Here is a 20162-nt window from a genome sequence, read left to right as displayed (position 1 = left end):
TTTAATCTTGTTTGTGTCTGGGTGTGTTTTTTTCTTTTACTCAGCACATGTTTTTAACAATAACTTTTACATTTTGTGTAATCTCTACTTGATTGATCAAATAAAAGAAACCATATCCTGCTTCATGGTTTACATATGAAACATCATTTGAAACACAAATATCTACTCTCGTTAAAAATTAATGAAGCAGGCTAACAACAAACCAGAATAGTCAGTTTGTTGTTAATTATGGGGCAATTAATAAGGGAACGGTGAATTTGTTCCTTAAATCGAGCTCATTGAATCTGAAGCTATCGACGTCAGAACTGTAAACAGAGAGCACAAAAGGGCGGGTCTTAATGAGATCTCTGGGATCTCATTGGTCGCCTGTCCTGCCGCTCGCGGTGGCCCCGCCTCTTCCCCCGGACCAGGCTCGGTTGAGTCGTTGGATCGAGGAGGAGTGCGGTTGGCGGCCGCGATGGTCTGACAGATGAAATAGCGAAAAAAAGAAAGAGAAGGCGGGCGTCCTCCCACACAAAACAATGTTCCCCAAAGGCAAAGGCACCCCGGTGCCATCGGACAGCCAAGCGCGAGAAAAGTAAGCCGAGAAACGTTTATTTATTCCGTATTTTTCCGCCTCCTAAGTTGCTTTGTGTTGTTTGCTGGATATAGGCTAGCAAGAGGCGATTTCCTCCTACCGAGAATGGAATTGAATGAACCGCCTTGTCTGCTCGCCATTCCTCCTCCGAGCTGTTTCTTCTGCCTTTAGCTTTTTGCTGTTGTTCTCCGCACACCCACCATAGACTCCAGGAGCGGTCTGGTTTGTGTTTAAAGCGAACTCTCTGAGACGTTTTTCGAGGTTGTCCGAAACGAGAGCACGGAAAATGAGAAAACAATAACATCGCGGCGCTACAGTGCATTGTTTTCTCTGTTGCGCTCTCTGCCTGGATTGGCTTCGCTTTTATTACCCTCAGCTCCATCAGTTCCACTAAGACACAAGCTTATACACAGCATTCTCAGACTGCTTTTTATGCTTTAAATTATATAGTTTATTTACCAGCTAGGCAACATTAAATGCTGCAAACCTTCAACAGGCTTGGCTTGTTTTCCAGTCCCCATTTAATTTTTGGCTTGAGCTATTTGGCAGCCATTGTTCCCAGGGCCTGTAGTCGACTCAGCTCACCTACTCTTCATTTTACAGGAAGAATTAACCTTATAGCAATACGTTTATAAGACCAAGTCACACATTATTTTCACTTTTTCATTTTTTAAAAAAAATATTCTATTTTTCTACACAGGTTGGCTCTATATGTCTATGAATATTTGTTACACATAGGAGCACAGAAGTCTGCACAGACCTTTTTATCAGAGGTATGTGGAATTTGGGGTAAAAGTTCAACCCTGTTTTCAACACTTTATTGAAATGCTTTTTTAGCAAAACAAAAAAAAAAAAAAAATCAGTCTTAACTGAAATCTGTTGATCGTTTGTAAAACCTGCCGTAGATCCGATGGGAGAAAAACATAACCCTTGGAGAGCCCCCTGGATTCCTACATTCCTGGTGGTGGTGAGTCTCATTTCGTCATACTGTAGCACGGTGTCCAAGGCTTGTTTGTGGTGTCTCAGTTGCTTCATGACCTCCCGCACCCCCTCATACCTTCGTCTTGTCTACAGTGTTTTCTGGGACCTGTATTGTGCTGCACCGGAGAGGAGAGAGACATGTGACCACTCCAGCGAAGCAAAGGCCTTCCATGACTATGTGAGTAGCAATCACATGGAGCTCTTTTTGAAGTCGTAAAGACTTTCCCTTTACCCCCCCACCCCACCTTGAGGTTTATCAATCGGCCAAATATCCTTTTCCTCCCTTGATCTCAAGATCGAGTACTGAAAAAATCTATACGTTTTTTTTTCCTCTATTCAACAAATGCATCAAATACACTCTTTTCCTATAAATAAATCACTTAATTTTCTTTGACGCAGGTTTTGTGAGCTTCAGAAAAACACAAAGGTTTTGACGTCTAAATTGGGAAAATAATTTTCTGTTGAATTGAAAGCAACTGTCCCCGTTAAACAACCTCCAGCAAATTTTTTTTCACAAAAAAAAAAAAAAAAAGTTGGAATCAGCAGGTCAGAGTCAAAGAAAACCGGTTATGGTTATCCATATTGGTTCATCTCCTTTTTTGATTTAATTATAAAGTAATATAAACAAAACGCCTCGTTTGCAGCTCAAGTCTGAGTTTTTTTTTTTTTTTTTACCTCCTCATTTCGGAAACCGATTATCTCTCTCTTCCGATGTTCCTTTCCTAACAAAACACGAGTTCTTGAACATACCTGGTCACTTGTGGGTAGTTCTCGTCTATTTTAGGTTTAAAAATATTTTCTGCATGCTGATGATTTTTTATTTATTTATTTTTTAAAGTATGTTTTGCATTTTCTTTTAGTAATTTCTTATCATTCTGCACAGTTGTGCTTCAAAACCTGAGCAAATTGAACCACTTTTTAAATCTGCCAGTGAGCAAACAAACGAGCTTCATAGGTTTCTGGGAAAATGAAGCTGAAGTCAGCATTTCCTGAGTCAGACCTGTCGAGCGTTCCTCTAATCCCCGCCTCTGTTGTGGAAGGGGAAAAAAGGTTTAGACACATTATTAGAATATTTCTGCACACAACTTCATTTTTGTTTTGATAATGATCTTTGGCTGCCTGTTAGTGTGTCAGCTCAAGTACATGTTGAAACATAGTGCATGCAGAGTCATAATTCTAATGGATCTGAAAGAGCAGTAGTTGGCAGATCTATGTGCTCCCTTTATGAGACGTCGCTCACAATTTGTGCCTCATTTGGTTGTACATTGCTTCTCCTATTGCCATATTTTCATATTTGCATGATAAGGGTGTTTTGCATGTCGATAATTATGCTATTTTGGAGATGGAGCGGGGCAGGGGGTTGTTTTCATTTGCTGCACCGTTTCCTGCTTTGAACCAGCACTCAAAAAAGAACGTCTAAAAAAAAAAAAAAGTCTTGTTCCGATTAAAGAAAGTATGGACTGCTTGTTTGCAGCTTCTGTCCATTTTCTTTTTAGAAAGTTAAGCCATAATTGTACACTAAGTAAATTAAATAAGATCAGGATTTTTGTCAAAATGAGCGCTGAAAGAACATTTGAGGTTAAAGAGTTTCCAGCATAATTTAGGGTGACCCAGGACTGTGCACGGATCAGTGGTCAGCAGAGGGTTAAAACAGAGATGTCTTTGCAGATTGGATTGTCGGGTGGGTGGGTTATCATTTCCAGTCATTCAGAAGAAGTTATTTACTTTGATAGCCATCCATGTTTTTCTTCTTTACACTAAATGAGCACAATTTTTTCTTTCTTTCTTTCTTTCTTTCTTTCTTTCTTTCTTTCTTTCTTTCTTTCTTTCTTTCTTTCTTTCTTTCTTTCTTTCTTGTATTTTGTGCTTTGACATTGACACAAAAAAAGTGTTAAACTGTAGTCACACTTTTATGACTGACACCAACTTCTAATTGTTTTTATTTTGTTTTACTCAGAAGAACTGTAGTATCTGAGAGAAAAAAAATCTCACAGGTTATTTGTTGCAGATGCTACTTTTGAACGCAGCAGAAAATGAAGGCGTTACGAAGGATGTATCTCTAAACTTGAGATTTTTGTTTTCCTTTTTTTAAAACTTAAAAAAATGGCATTAAGGTATGCGCTTTTGTCATGACAGCATCAAAATTCTGAGTTCTCAGTTATAATGAATTAAATGAACAAAAGGCCATAAACCATTTCTCTCACTGATCAGAGTCCTTTAAGAGGATTATGATATCGAGTCAGATTAGTGCATCTCTACAAAATCTCGTGGCAAGGTGGGAAAGCCGTTAAGGTTATAAATAATTAGTTTTTTTGTAAAGTATCTGCAGTGTTTTAAATGCACAACGTAAATAAGACACGTGTGTCCTCGACTGACCCAAATAAAAACACGAAATTTAACATGAATAAAGTCTTAATCCTGTACTCGACTCTGCAGATGCTGCTTTTAATTTGAAGGGAATCCTTTTGTTTCTTGTTTTTGGTACCTACATTATACTGGCATTCTGATAAACAGAGCGAGATTCTCCAAGACACGTCAGTTTATACTGGAAAAAAAAACAGATCAGGAAAGGAGGTGGAGGTTTGAACTAGAAATGAAGCTGAAATATTTATCTGCAAAATCAGAAGTGGGATGTTCTGTTGGTGCAAAGCAGGCCTGTTTTCACATAGTACAACTTTTAGTGCAGATGTTTTTGTAAAGCATAAACATTTAAGCTTAAGTCAATATAAATATTTAGTTGCCGTGACGGTAGGTCACAGCTTGCTTCGTTGCGCTGTTGCCAGAAAAACTACATTTACAGTTTATTTTTGGCAAACCTAAATTGGGGAAAATCACATCCAGCCAATAGTTTGGCCCTTCACAGCAGCCACAGTTCCTTATTTGGCCCATTGGGGAGAATAATTGCCCACTCCTGGTGTAAGACCTTTAACTTGCTTTGACTGAGACAATTTTCCTCTCCTGGTAAACATTAGGCCAATGAAGCAGCGGCAAAACGGTGTGGAGCTCTGCGAGTTTCTCTCCAGCATCTCATGCCCTCTGCGCCGATGTTGTCTCTTTGTGATTACTAGGGGTCAATCAAGTATGGGTCTCTGTGTGTGTATGTGTGTGTGCGCGCGCATGTGGACAGTAGTAGTCGTTGGACCCTTGCCTTTGTCTCGGTGTGGGGGAGGTGAGTGCCTTTCTGTTAGCCAGCAGGGATCGTAAAGCCCCGGCATATTCACTCCGGGTCTGCCGAACGCTCCCCGAGGGCTCCGTCGCCATGGCGCAGCTGCTGATTGATGGCTGTCACCAAGCTGAGGGCAGATTGGAAAAAGGAAAAGGGAGTGGCATTGTGGCATATGCCCAGCATCCACCACAGCGGAGGAGCTGAGGGAATAAAAAAAAAAAAAAAAAACTGGGGGGGAGGAGAGAGATGAGAATCAGAGGAGAGTGACTATAGAGGGAGAGAGAGCATCCAGTCAAGTTTTATGGTGTTGATTGATGGTTAAACATTTACAAGCTAAACATACGAGCTGGTTTCTTTTGAGCGCTGGTTCCAGTGGAAGAAGTGAGGCTTTTAAAGGCGTGCAGGCTGTTGGGTGGTCTCTGCTGCGGCTGAAACACCTACATCATTTCTCCTTCATCCACATAAAATGTTAGACTTTTCTTCTTTCTGCTCGTCTCTCTGTTTCCCCCCCATACAGCTTCTTGGTCATCCTCACACTCCTCTTTTTTTTTTTTTCTTCTTTTTCTGCTTCCAACCTGCTCGATTGCCAACCCTAATCTCTTTGTTGTTGGGAAGGAATCACATCCGCCATCGCTGCCTTTTTCTAACGTCTTTCAGTGATCTACGTATTTATTTGGCTGAGACGCCTTGAGAGCTTTGAAGTACACACATGTACATGTGCTGAATCATGACTAAGTGGGGGGGGAGGGTAGTCTCCTGGGTTGTTGCAAAGAAGGCCCCAGACAAGGGGGCTGCGCCTCAGGCCAGGGTAAGACATCTGCCTCTTTCTGATTCCAGAAAGTCTGTAGAGACGAAGCTCATTTAAATAGCGAGCAGCATCAGTCAGTTTGGGACAGTCCACCCAGCACAGCTGTGGGCTTTACAGGCTTGTGTTAAAGATCTAGCAAAAAATGCCTGGATCTCCCCATGCACATTGCTTTTTTTTTTTTTTTTTAGTTTGGTCAATGTTGTGTGCTTTTCTGCAGCAGGATTTTTAAACATTTGTATTGTGTAATTATTTGGTAGACGTGTTAAAGTTTCATCTTTACAGGAATTTACTGCTGTAGCGAACAGGAAGGTTTCTGTCGCGATGACCAGCATGGGGGACGAATCCGTATAAATGAAGTCAGAACTGTAAATCAGCCTTTGTCTATAGGAAAACAAACCGCCTCCAGTTTTGTTTGGCTAGAACATTCAACACACTCTTTCCAGAGGAAAAATGTATAAATAGCTCTGCAGGTTTTTGAGCTGTGCAATAAATTGAATTGCTCTAGGAAGCTAAAAATATGTTTGACCCACTGGATGGGCCTTAGTGCTCAAACCTGATTTATACATTAAGTGGCTGAGATACTAGAGCTCACAGACTAATGACAGACTCAGTTTAGCGGTAAGTTAAAGAAAGGAGGCAGAAAATGTGGATTAATCTTCATCAATATCCTCATCGCAGTTCTTAGGAAGAGCAGTAATCCATGTGCTTCATATTGCGCAACCCTTGTAATTATTGAAATTGACATAAGCAATATAACAGTTGGTCAAAATTCACTTGTTAAATTGACTAAATCAGGAGGAGTGTGTTCGTTGTATTTGGGGAATGTCAGTATGTGGTCTAGATCTATTTCCACGGAGACATTCATTGTTTCGGGGCTTTGAATGAGGCTCTGTTTGCTCCGAGTCTTTTCACTCCTTTGCCAGTTGATCGCCCCCATTTTGTTTTCTCGCACTTCCATTCATCCCTCCCCACTTCCATTTTGTCCCCATAAACAAACCAATTTGTACACATTTAGCTTAATGTACCAGTTTGTCTAGGTAGTTACAGGTGTTTTAGTTGAATTATTATAGAGATAACCTTAAAAAAAATGCTCAAATTGAATATGTAGTTATTTTGATTGTATGTTAGTTTTCTGAAAACATTTACATTACAAAACAGTTACATCTATCAAAGGTTTTGATCTATAAAACTAGACTTATGAATTATGAGAGGTTATGACCCCGTTATTGACACTGGTTGGTTATGTTAATAAATTAAATAACCCAATATATATTTGTTTTTTGGTCAATATTTATTTAAGTGAAGATTATTTTTCTTAATTCTTTAAGTTTGCAAACAAATTGCATTAAAATATTTTTTTACTTGTATATATATATATATTTTTTAGCAATGTTGCATTTTATAATGTATTCTCCTCAATGGTCATATGATTAAAAAATAACATTAAATCAATACATTTGAGTTAAAATGTTTTGGAAAATAGTTTCAATAAATTTAGTGACAAAGCATTCAAAAACATTTTATTTTTATGCTTCAGGTGTGAAGTTGACCACCTGGGAAAAAGAGATTCTAGATTTCTTTAGAAAATTGGTGGGAAAATATTTGATTCAAACAAAATCTCCAGTGGTTTTTGAAGTACAGAAATACTGATGCATAACACTAAATGCTCTTTTAATTATGGTGCTTATGTTTAAACTTAGTTTAACCATCATTAACCATCTTACTTATAAATGCCTTATTTATTTTTGTAATGCAATTTGCTGGTTAAGTGCAGGTAACCAGTTTAATCCACACATTAGCATACTGAATATGTAAGGTAAGCAGAGTAATAAAAAAATGTCATTCCACCAAGCTTTGTCAAAATCTGGTTGGGCAAAAATATAATTGACTCTACAGAAATGCTACATTTTCCCCTACAATCCTCTGACTCTTAATTCTTCGTTTAAAAAAAAAAGAAAGTGTCTTGCATGAGATGCTTTTAGAAGACGATTATTATCTATTCACAGCACTGATCTTTAGATTGGAAGCGTCTTTCCCGGGTTTGCTTTAGCTCGTCTGCTTTTCTCACTTTCTGTGTTGGCAAAATGATTCAATTATTTTTAGTCGTGTCTTGTCACTGAAAAGCTGCAGCGAGCGGGGAATGGTGGGGTGGGGGAGGTCTGCTGTGGCTGCATAGAGAAGCAGAGCACACACCCACTTAAACTTTGCAGAGCAATGGCAAACCTGTACAATGCGTAGGTAGGAAGATCTCAAAAGGTTATTCTGTCTTCACAAAAAAAGAAAATACAATTTTTGATGCATTTAGTTCCCTGTGTTTGGTGCCTTTGTGAACTAGTTAATGCTACCATCAAAATAGCAATAGCATGACAGAGATGCAGCTGAATTTCATGCTGATAAAGGCATTAGATTTTCACTACTTATGGCAAAAAATTATTATGCAATTTTTGTATTAATTTCCCACAATGCTGTTTTGTTGGTACACCTGTCAGGTCAGGCCTCGCAGGTTAGATAGCCACATTACTGGATGACTCTCTCCACATCTGCTTAATGGGTGCAGTCCTAACGTCATCCTTCGCTCTGACTGGTCTGAGCAGTTCTCACCTTGTGAAACGGGTTGAGTTTTATATTTTATGCAAAAGCATTTTGTTCCATTCTCACCACAAAACAGTGTTTTCGTTGTCTGGGTTCCTCCTGCGTGGTGCAGACTTCGGCGTCAGGTCCAAAAGATATTTATTGATTACTTGATGTGAAGACGATCTGCTTTCCAGGAAGTGTTTCAGAATGTGCTGGTGGGATAGTATACCTGACAGAAACGGCAACGTTAAATCCTGACGTAATGCACACCAGGATGCTTGCATGTAAATATCATGTTTTGCTGATGTCATGTTTGTAGGTCTGTGTGTTATAAGGTGAATGTTTTCCACACAGATAAACGACGAACCTCATGATTAAATATTTGAGGGCACTGATTGCAGTATAATGAACCAATGTGAACATGCTAAATATTTCTGTTAATCTATTTAAAGTTCAGAAAATAATCTCAGCTTTGTGTTTAAATATTTCCACTTGAATGTGAAGTATGAAATGAAACAATGTCACTTGTTGCAGCGGCATATATTTTCAACACGGAATTGACAGAAGTTGCCGAGATGGTGAAGAAAACACGTCTGTGTTTGCTGGAGATGGACCGATCAGGCCTTTATTAGGCCCGATCGGCCCATCCCTGCAGGGTTTGCACAGCTGCTGCTTTTAGAAGACGTGGTATGTCACAACAGAAACGGGGGAAATTGCTCCGACCTGAATTTTGTGGCAATTTTTGATTTCTAGCTTTTGTTAGCGTTTGATGCGTCAGTGCGTATTTCAGGCTATTACAGTTTCTCTCTGAAAATTGAGGGGTTGTTATGACTATGAGAGCAGAGGCAATGTCACACAGTGTGAGTGATAAAGCAGGCACTCTATTTCACCAAACCCATGAAATAGGGTTTTGATATTTTTAAAACAAAGACAAAATTGTCATGGAGTTAACGTCTTATTCATTTTTTCAGCATTATGTTGATTTGCTTGGCTAACAGTCTCTGTTCCTTACGAAATGTTAATCCTGACGGCAGTGTTGTGGTCAAGACCACCTAACCCGAGACCAAGACCAAGACCAGAGTACATCGAGACCGAGACGAGACCAAGACTTTAAGGGTCCGAGACCAAGACCGAGGGAAGTCGAGACCGAGTCACGACCAAGACCAGGCGCCCGCGCTAAATGACGTGATAAAAAGTGAAATATGATCAAAATTTCTTCTCAAATTGATCTGAAAGATCCATATTCCCATAAAAAACACGTAGATATTAAATACTTAATAAATTTTACCAATATTAAAATGAAGTGCTTCCATCTTTGTGCTACAATCCGTGGTGGTCTCGTGCCTTTCCTAAAAAGATAACGCCCTGGATGTTTGCCCACATAGCTCATGTCAGAAACCATCACTGTCTGCATCATTAAACATAGCAATTGAGGCAATGTCCTGACGGTAAATAACGCTCAACTATGAACACTGACCAAGGAGCAACAAAGAAGTAACCAAGCACAAGGTGCTCACCGTGACTGTTTTCAGCGTCTCTCCTGCTACATGAAGCCAGGTAGTCTGACACCATGGCAGACATTACAGCTGCCACTTTGAACGAAAACAATCATAGAGCAATGTGCATGCTCTGCGTGCTCTTTCGTTCTTGTGTTTTATTTATTTGTTAGTTAAAAAAATATCAATGTACATGATTAAATAAAATAATGATAGCTACTGCAGTGTACAAAGCATTACAAGAACAAAGAACGGCTCTCAGCGACACTCCAGTCCTATTTTCTAAGTAAAGAGCCATTCAGAAGAATCAGACTGTTCCTGAATGTCACGTCACTATATTGCAGACTTTTGGACACAACGTTGTCCCATATATGAAACAAGTTGGTCAACACCTCCGCACAATAATTAAGTGCAGTGAGTGACACATTTTTTTTCATCACAAATGCTTATGTATCTCTGTACAGCTAGCTTTGCTAACATTACGTCAACGGAGCTTACCTTTCTTTAAGCTTCTTTTCTAAGTGGCAAAAAAAGTTAAACGTAGACCACACCGTCTGTGAAAGCGAAGCACTGCTGAGTTAGCTATCGCCATCAGATTTCTTATGATTTATGCAGCGCTATTCTATTACTAACGATTAGACAGACATCTTCTGCCAATCAGAGGAAACCACTGTGCATGCTTCAGAGCCGTGTGCAAGTGAAAGGTGGGGAGGGGGACGGGGGAGTAACAGAAACACATTATTGCTTGGATTTTAATTGGTGTGTTTTGTATCCACAGAAAACAAAGATGTTAACAAATAAACTGGAATGCTGTAGAAACTGGTATGCTGTACGTTTAGTGATATTTTCACAGTTGCGGTCTCGACTGGTCTTAAAATAAAACGCCGAGTCCTCAGTGTCCGAGACCGAGACAAGACCTCGACCAAATGCGGTCGAGTCCGAGATGAGACCGAGACCATCAAAAAATGGTCTCGAGACCAAGACCGATCTCGAGTACTGCAACACTGCCTGACGGAGGTTCTAAAGGATAACATGGCAACTTTGTTGTGTTCTGTTTAGTAGGGTTTAGCGATACGAACTTATATTTATCTCACTATTTTTGTAGTACTATGGCAATAACGATAAAGTAACGATAAGTATTTACTACTATTTTTTAGGAACAAAACGTACCACATTATTTGTGTTTGTTTTTCACAAACACAAATAGTGCTTTTGAAAAACATTTCCATTAGTAAGGTGCTTCTTTAGAACCCCACTCTCAAAAGAAGTGTGATTTGTGTCACTAACCTGCACACGGTAACCATAGTTTCAAACGTCTTGGTATTCATTGATGCTTTCATTGAACAAGCAGTGGAGAAAATGGTGACACTATCAATGCCGACAATACAGACAGTTTTGTGGGGTACTAAACCCAATTAATTGGATTTATTGTGACAAACATAAATCAAAATAGTTATCATAGGAAATTTATCATGATAAACAATATGATAAATGCCCACCGTTCCTGTTCAGGAAAATGTTGCTCTCTCATCGACAGACTGAACTGCATAGAGGTATTGACATGTCATTGCAAACATATACTTTTAAGTAGAATTTCAAGATCCTTATCCTTGCAATAACTTCACTTTAAAACCTCCAACTTATACTGACAACATCTGACTTTGAATATTCTTCCCTCTAACAACCCGGAGGGAGATGTTGTCACGGTTACCCGGTACAATTGAGTGCATTCACGAGTTGGACATGTTCAGATTTCTGTCACCAAATTTGCATCTCTTATTTTCCATTAAAAGCAATTCTTGACTTACGATCAGAACTCGGTAAAAAAAAAAAAAAAAAGCAGCGTGCGTGTCTCCCATCTCTGAGGGAACCGACATTTCCCTGTGGTCTCACTTCTCTCCTCACTGAGGTATTTCACAGATGCCGCCTGAGCAGATATAATTAGGGAGGGCGCAGTCGATAAAAAGGAGAGTGTTGGTTATTGACCAGTGATGTCTGCAGGCCTGTGAGGTGCTACAGTGCAGCTCTGCCACTGTGGATGCTGATACACACGTTCTTGTCGTTTTTGTTGCCTGCTCTCCTCCGTCTACCCGCAAAACAATCTGGGGTAAGATCAGCTTCAGTCGCTGTTCCCTGGAAGCTAAACCCCACAGCTCAGAAGACATTAGCTCATCTCGGATCGCTTCAGCTGCAGGGAAGAAAAACTCAGTCAATTAGGAGCGTGTGACCGAAGCAAATGGCACATTAGTGAATTAGGGCTGCGGTTTGAGCAGGAAATAGGCCCAGCTTGCCCCTGCTGCGCAGCAGCACTTTGGAGCCTCTGACTCAGTGCATCTCTCTGATACTTATCTGATCGGGCTGGATCCCAATCAGCAGGACTCAGACCTCTATAAAGACCCCATCAATACCTCATTGAGGCTCCGAGACTGCAACATGTCGGCTGGTTAAGCTCCTACAGGAAGTACGTGAGGGTTTTCATTCACATGTCCATATGAGGCTCACGAAAGCAGCAGTTTGTGTAACCATGAGCTCGCATTGCGCAGAACAATAAGCGGTTTCATTTTTGATGCTTGTCAGAGTGCTGCAGCAGCGCCCAGCCCCGTGATGGGGGGGATGCCTCCAGGTGAGGGCATGCCGGGGGGACCAATGCCACCGGGCTTTTTCCAAGTAAGTCCATCCCTACAGCTAAACACACTTAAACTGATTCAAACACATTTTTATTTAAGCCAGAATTAAATGATAAGTAGATCTTCATCATGCCTCCGTCTCCCATGTTTTGATCCTGATATTTAGTGCGTTGTACAAGCCCTTTCTGCACCGGCGCTTCTGAACGTGTTGCATTTGCTTTGCCTAGCTTGGCAGACTTTTTATAAACGTGGATGTTCTGTCAGTCCGAACCCCTCCTGTGTTGTAAACAGGCGGGCGTGGTCCAGCCATTTCCCTCTAATGGGGAAATCGAAAGGTGCAGCACCTAGTGTAAATCGATAACTCTAGAGAATAAAGTCTTTACAGGCACCTGTGTGGAACCGACTTGTTGGGGAAGCGATTCATCACTAATCCAATAGATTTTTCTCCGCCTCTTTTTTTTTTTTTTTTATTAATTACAAGCGACAACGATGCAGTGATTCATTTTTCCCCCCTTCTGGTTAATATCAGAAGTCATTTTGACAACCATAAATGAGCGCGCACACACACTCCCACTATCCATAGCAAAAAGCAAACGAGGCAGCTCAATTAGCCTCTCTCATTCTGTCAGATCAGCAACATTAGTGCCAAAGTGCCAGTGTTTAGTGTTGTTATAAAGCTAATTGCATACAGCTTAATTGATGCTGTTAATTCAGGGAAATTAGCGCTGATAACATGCTGCATGCAGCAGGCTTCTTAATGCCTTGAGTGACAGGCGAAAGAGCCCACATCCTCTCCATCACTGTCTCTTTCCTCTCGTTCAGGGCTATCATTTGCTTGTTCTCCTCTGCTTTGTACATGAAAATGAGCACCATGTCTTTGTACGTTTTGGCACAACGCTTTGGTTCTGGCATTTCAGCCGTCCTCTGCCCTGTAGTAACCTTGCTTCTCTCGATGCTCCTTCTTGGATTCTCTTTTTCTCTTTTGTGACTCACTCCCCCCCACTTCCCTGTCTCTTTTCTGTCTCCCCCCCTCCCTGCCTCATCATTCTGCGTGATGCTGCAGGGTCCACCTGGTCCCCAGGGCTCTCCTCACCCTCAGCCTCCTCCCCCTAACAGTATGATGGGACCACACAGTCAGGTAATGCTATCTTTCTTTCCTTCTTCATTTCTCTCCCTTCTTCTCTCTCGTTATTCTGTCTGCAGTCATGTGGGAGCGCAGGTTCTCGAAGTTGATGCTTCATGGCATTTGCTCAAGCTTCCGATGCGTTAGCAGCTTTTATAGCTCACAGTTCATCAAAGGAAATTAGAGCAATGGTACCTGAATTTCATGTTTGGAATAAAGGAACCTTGTGTTTGTGTTGTAGTCCTTCATGTCGCCTCGCTTTGCTGGAGGCCCGAGAGGTCCCCCCATGAGGATGCCCAACCAGGTAGTGCACACACCTCTTTCACTACAGTGTGGATCTCTGATCTAAGGGTGTTTTCACACTTGGTTGGTTGATGGACTCGGTTTGCCTGGGGACCAAAATTTCTACATTCGTTACATTTTCACCAGATGCGGTTTGGGTTCACTCTGCACTGTGTCAAACCAACCAGACCAAAGGGTTTGGTTGCCTGTGGTGACGCTACACCAAGAACTACTGAGGGGAATGACATGAAAACCTCTGAAGAAGACATGAGCGCAACTTCCTTTTTCACTAAATATAAACAAAAATTGAGTCAAATTTAGTCAAATTTTCGTGGTTGGTTTTATCTTTGGTAAAAGACCATGAAAACTGGACTCTCGCATTTGTTTTGGTTGTATTTACCCAGAATGCCCTGCGCTATAGTCTACTCTAAAAGCTTTTTGGAGCTTTTGGAGTAGGCTGCATGCATCCACATATGCATTCAAACTGAGATAGAGTTCACTATAATCAAACCGAGACAAAGGTTTTTTAAACAAAGCGGTATAGAGTTTGCCGTTTTGGTCCACATTAGTTTGATTACGTATTCACATCTCCCCAAACAAACCGAAATTTCAAGGCAAATGAACAAGAGTTTGATTAAAGCAAACTAAACATCCTACTTCGTCCATTTCTGCATTCACATTTTGCATATCCCGTATTTAAACTCTGACCACTGTACACATTTAGCTATAAATTCATAACGTAGTTTTTGTATTCATACTTTAGAAAATGGATAAGAAAAAACACATTCATTGTGAAAAGTTTTAAATGTCTTAGATTTTGACATAATAAATGTATAGGAATCCTGGAAGTGGCTAGAAAAAAACTAAATGTCTTGTTGCTTAACATATTTTAACTTAAAGCTCCAGTTACACCATATTTGTGTTTTGTTTCTCCCAGACCCCTGGCGGAGGACCTGGTCCTCATCCCATGTTGCCCAACATGGATCCTACACGACCACAAGGTGCAGATTTGCACCACATCTATTATTCATATTTCTTTGTCTGGTTTACTAAAAGTCTCCTTTATTCCTCCAGGCCATCCTAATTTGGGGCCAATGCAGAGAATGAGTGGCCCTCGTGGCATGGGGCCTATGGGGCCCGGCCCTCAGGTAGGCTTTCTGCAGAATGCTTTGCTGCTTTCTTTGTGATCAGGATGTCCTTTTTGTCAGTTTCTGTGCAGACGTCAAACCATAAGCGAATTCATTTTGATCATATTAGTGGCCAGCTCTGTTACCACAGCAACCAAATTGTATCTAATGTTGTTTGAAATGAGATTTATTGTTAAAAGTTTGGTCGTCTCTGCAGAACTTCGGCGGTGGTATGAGGCCTCCACACAACGCAATGGGTCCTGGTATGCCAGGAGTGAACATGTGAGATCTTTGGTCCTTTGAAAGATTTTGGCACAATTGTCTGCATAAGTTAAAAACAAAAAACAACAACCCAGGTTTTTACCTTTTAGGGGTCCAGGGACAGGTCGACCATGGCCCAATCCTAACAATGCCAACACTGTGAGTACGACTGCACAACAAAACGCACGCATACAGTCGGAGAAATTATGTTTCAGATTGCTTCTTTTTCCCCCTCCTCTCTTCTGGTCTGGGATGTAATTGTGGTATTATGTGTCATAGTTTCCACAGACGGTTGGACAGCCAGCTGTAATGGCATTAGGATGATGGGATGATAAATGATGACAGCTCGAGGTGTAGAAAGGGTTTGCTCTCTCTCTCAGTCTGTAATGTTTCTGTCTTTGGTTTCAGATGCCTTACTCATCACCCTCTCCTGGCGCATACGGGGTGAGGATGGACGCTTCAGTCTGGCACATTTTACAGAAATGGTTTTATTTCTTTAATAAATAGCTGTAATGTGTCTGCATTTGTTTGTTTTTTTCCAAAGGGGGCATCTGGAGGTGGAGGTCCTCCTGGAACTCCCATCATGCCCAGCCCTGCAGGTTGGTGCTTCTCATATGAAATCCCAGCTTTCACACGTGTTCTTCTCCTCCCACACATTTTCATTGTCATTTTATCCCCTTAGACTCAAACAACTCTGGTGACAACTTGTATACTATGATCAACACTGGACCAGGCAACCGAAATAATGTAAGGATATCCATCGTAATTTCATCTAGTTAATGTGGTGGCTTTTATAATATGCATCTTTTTTTTTAAAGATAACCATTTAAAAAGCCAGACTTGTGAATGAAATGGGACCAAAACATTTCCTATAAGAAGGATTCATACTTTCTTGTGTTTTCAGGGTTTAAGTGTTTGAATAAAACTCCCTAGTTCCAGTTCTAGAACCAGTTCTTAAAGGACACGTCATCGACTCTCTTCAAATGTCTCTAAAGTGCATGTCTGTAATTGAGATGGATTCCAATACGTTTGTCTTCACATATCACGTTATTTACCTCACAGTCTCTGCAAACAGCTGTTTTAATGTCAACAGGCTACTTTTAGTTATTGTTTCAAACAATAACTAAAAAGCGGTTCAGACCAGCTGATGCCTAATTGGCAATGGGCTGCAGGAATCACACATGGAGAATTTATTTAAACATGATACTAAAGTGGTGTTTCTGCAAGGTTGTGACAAAATTATGTTCAGCTTTTTCTGCAAGCCTTTCACAGAATACAGTTTCTCCTAACTGTATGTTTTATTTTGTTAAATGTTATTATTTACCACTAGCTCCTTCATCCAGCAAAAATGCATATCGAATAAGTAGTTTGCTAAAACTTGTGACGAAGGTCATCCTATAACAGGCCTGAATTAACCGCACGCCAAGAAATGTAAATATAACTTTAGAAAGTGGTATTGCAATTGCTGAAAGAAAAAAAAAGGAACTCTCCAGTTCTGTTTTTGAGCTGCTCTGGTTTGGAGCTCTTTCTTCTTCTTGTGCTGGGCATTTGCGTCGTTACTGCTTTACAACATTTAGCTTCCCTGTTGCTCATCTAATTTTCCCCTCAAACTTTACAATACAGTAGTTGGGCTTTGGAGCCTGTAGTTGAGTTGCATTAATACAACAGCCTGTGCTGTGGTCCTGCTGTAAGTGAATCATTGTCACTTTTTTTTTTTTTTTTTACCCCCTCAGTTCCCTATGGGCCCGGGCTCTGACGGGCCCCTGGGAGCCATGGCTGGGATGGAACCACACCACATGAATGGATCACTAGGTAACACTGCAAGCTATTAAAGATCAGCGCGCGCACACACACACACACACACACACACGCGTTTTAATTCTTTGACTTCCATAAATATCAAAACTTTACACATGTTTCTTTTGTCTTTTCTTGTGGTTGCTTTCTTGTGCAGGCTCTGGAGACATGGATGGAATGAACAAGGTAAATCATGTGGCCATACTCTTCTGTTTGCTTTTTTGTGTGTTTGTTTTCATTTTAGACCTTTATCTCTTTTTAAAGTGGAATGCTGTCCTGTACATTTAAGAAGAACAAAAAGCAGACTGTGATGTTCTTGCTTCCAGAATTCCCCAAACAATTTAAGTGGCATTAGCAATCCTCCCGGGACCCCGCGGGATGACGGAGAGCTGAGTGGAAACTTCCTCCACTCCTTCCAGAGTGAGAACGTGAGTGGCTTTTCTATTTTTTCGCCTCCTCACCAATGGACCGTAGCAATAAAGGTTCAGGGAACACGATGGCCTGAAAACCTGCGTTGTTATTCATCCTTATCCTCTGCTTTGTTTCTTCCACAGTACTCTCCCACCATGACGATGAGCGTGTGACCCCCCTCTCCTCCCACCTCCACCCCATCGCCCCCCCTCCCCCACCCAGCATTATTTGCCATCATTCCAAGGATCTGAACTCGCAACCGAAACATGGCCAAAACACATCAGCGCCAAAATCAGGGACGGGCGCCATTTTGGTTCCACACTAATGCCAGAATGCAAGCGACCACTGCTCCTTACTCAAAATGAAGGACGATTTTCCTCCATCTATTACAGCCACACGTGACAGAAACCAGCTACTGAAATGCAAACATGACACGTTTTATGTTCCTTTTGCAGAAGCTCCCCTTCCAAAGCCACCGAGTCCCATCAACCTTCCTCAGTGAACAGGAAAAAAAAGAAGAAGAAGAAAAAAAAAAGGTTGACGTTTACCTCTTGTACATTTCAATGATCGCTTCGTGGTGCAAAATGTGCAGGAAATATTCGCTTTTGTCATTTAAACACTGGAGAGTGTGCATATGCATTGTGAGCTTGGAACGTCTTTGTCTTGTCCTTTTTATTTTATAATTTTCTTTTCTTATATATGTTTTGCCATGCATACCGTCTCACTATGTCGGGTGACATAGGATTCTGAATTTGCCTTTCCCCCCATGTCCCCCCCAGCGGCCACCTTTAATAATAATGTACTATTCCCTTCTAAACCAATCCTTCTATTTAAAGAGATTTTAAGGGTAAAATGTGTGAGAGAAATGTGGCTTTTACTTCTTATGTCCTATTGATCCAGTTTGATCCTTTTCCGGCCTATTGTTGACAGCTAAACGGCTCCACTCTCTGAGCTGCTCCACTCAAACAGCTGGACTGCGGCGGCTGCCGTTTGCTGTCAGGGGAAGCCAGACTTTGGCATAGGAAGTGAGTGCATGAGTGCTGAGGGTTTGTGTACAACATACTACCTAGTGCTGCTCTTCTCTATGTGGACACCTGCTTTAAGATGTGGTGTGTATCTCCTTACCTGCCTGTGCTTAACACTCTGTGCTCCTCATCGTCGTAGCCTTCCGTGTTTGTTTTTTTTTTGTTTGTTTTTGTTACGATGAAATGGCCCGTTTGTTTATATCACTGGTCGTCCCCATTGCCCCCATTTTCCCTCCCCCTTTTAGCCCATCAACTTTTTATTTTTATTTTTATATTTTGATAAAAAAAAAAAACCACTTTGACTACGTATATTGCCTCAGTTATTCAGTTAGTCAAAGCTTTCTAAACTGATTCTAGTAGGCGTCATTATAAAGTTAGCATCAGTCTTGTAAATGTGATGAGAAGTTTTTTTTTCTTTTGTTTTTTTCTCCTGTGAACATTACACATTATACACATCTGTCCTATGTTGCCTTTATTTGCTGATATTTTTTTATTTCAAATTGAGGAAAGATTGCTTGTTAATATAATTTTACAATAACTTATTTCACTGTGTGAGTTTTTATTTGGACTGAATGTAGATCATGTGCTGCAGACATATGGAGGAGCATCTTAAGACATTAGGAAACCATCGTAAACTTAATTTGTTTCGGTGATTCATTTCAAAGGGTGATGCTGATATAAATTCAAAGCTATATAAAACTCCAAGTGTAGAACATATCAAATGTTCATTTCCAGTGATTTCTTTGTTTTTGAAACCCAAAATGCACTTTCTCAGGAAATTCGAATGATCTATAACGTGGATATTAATAGGTAATTTTAATAGCCTGCAGAATATTGTGGTGACTAGATGGTTGTTAAACAGATGATCCCATCCGACCCTGCATTGGAGGTGTTGACCTGATTGCATCCAAGATGGCACTGCATGATATAAGGATGATATGCCATTGCTAAAAGTTACAATCTCGATTACGATAAACCCATGTTTTCTTAACAATTCCACAATGTTCCCACTCCTTTCTGTGAGTTTCAGCATCTCAGCCATTAACCAGTCATCCAGTGAAGGCTTCAGTTGGTGTCCATTTAAATAATCATATTTTACTGAGGTCAGATGATAATGTTCGATACATTTTGCAGCTCTAGCTCAAGTATATTAATGGAAAGTTGAGTGGAAGGAAAAGGTTTAATAAAAAGCGGCGTATGTACCGCAGTTGGAGTCACTGACTTAGGAGCCAACACACAGAGATGTATCCGGGACATTGGCTACAGCTCGTACCTTCCTCTTGTTGAGCCTCTACTGAACCCGAGACAGCATGAAAAGTGATTAAGTAGAAAGGTTAGACTTTTGCTCTATTCTGAAAGATTTTTTTTCTTCCAGATGAAAGGACATTTTATATTTATTGGGAAAAAAAAATCAAGATCCCAGAATCTAGAAAGAGTGGGGAGGCAAAGATTTAAGCAAGTTTCCACTTTTCAGTGATTTGTAGAGCCGTGACGTTCTCTGGCATTGGTCCTCTGTTGTTTTTGTGCTTTTTTTAAAATTCCAGTCACCTTAGCTATCTACCAGGATTTCAAACCACTTCACGTTTCCATTATTGGGTGGATAAGCATCCACCTCTATATTGTCATCAAAGCAAAAGGTTTCAACAACTGCTTTGACGACTATAGTGTTTCTGTGATGGACTGACCATCAAACTCACCTGTATTATTGTCAAGAGGAAGCTGAGAGACACCAGAACCAACCAATCAGATAAACTGAAGGCTGCGATAAAGCAACCTGGACTTCCTGAACACCTCAGCAGAGCCAGAAGCTGATCTCATCTCATCTCGTCTCATGAAGCCACGAACAACTGATGAAAAACTTCATGCAGAGCATCTTTTCAAGTAGGACCACGCTTTACTATTTTAGA

At 40.7% G+C, this 20162-nt stretch overlaps 1 protein-coding gene across 2 annotated transcripts; it reads left to right on the top strand.

Moving 5' to 3' along the window:
- Positions 1-393: 393 nt before the first annotated feature.
- ssbp3b (single stranded DNA binding protein 3b) lies at positions 394-18797 on the top strand. 2 transcript variants are annotated; one of them, XM_008407065.2, is made up of 18 exons: positions 394-577; positions 1278-1350; positions 1483-1544; positions 1652-1736; positions 12180-12269; positions 13293-13367; positions 13594-13656; positions 14572-14635; positions 14709-14782; positions 14979-15043; positions 15133-15181; positions 15431-15466; positions 15567-15621; positions 15705-15769; positions 16756-16834; positions 16977-17005; positions 17146-17247; positions 17374-18797. In XM_008407065.2, the coding sequence occupies exons 1-18, from the start codon at positions 522-524 to the stop codon at positions 17401-17403; spliced, it is 1152 nt and encodes a 383-aa protein (XP_008405287.1). In that variant the 5' UTR covers positions 394-521; the 3' UTR covers positions 17404-18797. The 2 variants fall into 2 exon arrangements, with proteins under 2 accessions (XP_008405287.1, XP_008405288.1); XM_008407066.2 differs by lacking the exon at positions 13293-13367.
- The last annotated feature ends 1365 nt before the right edge of the window (positions 18798-20162 follow it).

The sequence above is a fragment of the Poecilia reticulata genome, linkage group LG4 (genome assembly GCF_000633615.1).
Source record: "Poecilia reticulata strain Guanapo linkage group LG4, Guppy_female_1.0+MT, whole genome shotgun sequence".
In the NCBI taxonomy this organism is placed as follows: Eukaryota; Metazoa; Chordata; class Actinopteri; order Cyprinodontiformes; family Poeciliidae; genus Poecilia; species Poecilia reticulata.
Note: the sequence above shows the minus strand (reverse complement) of the source record. Positions and strands in the feature narration are given on the sequence as shown.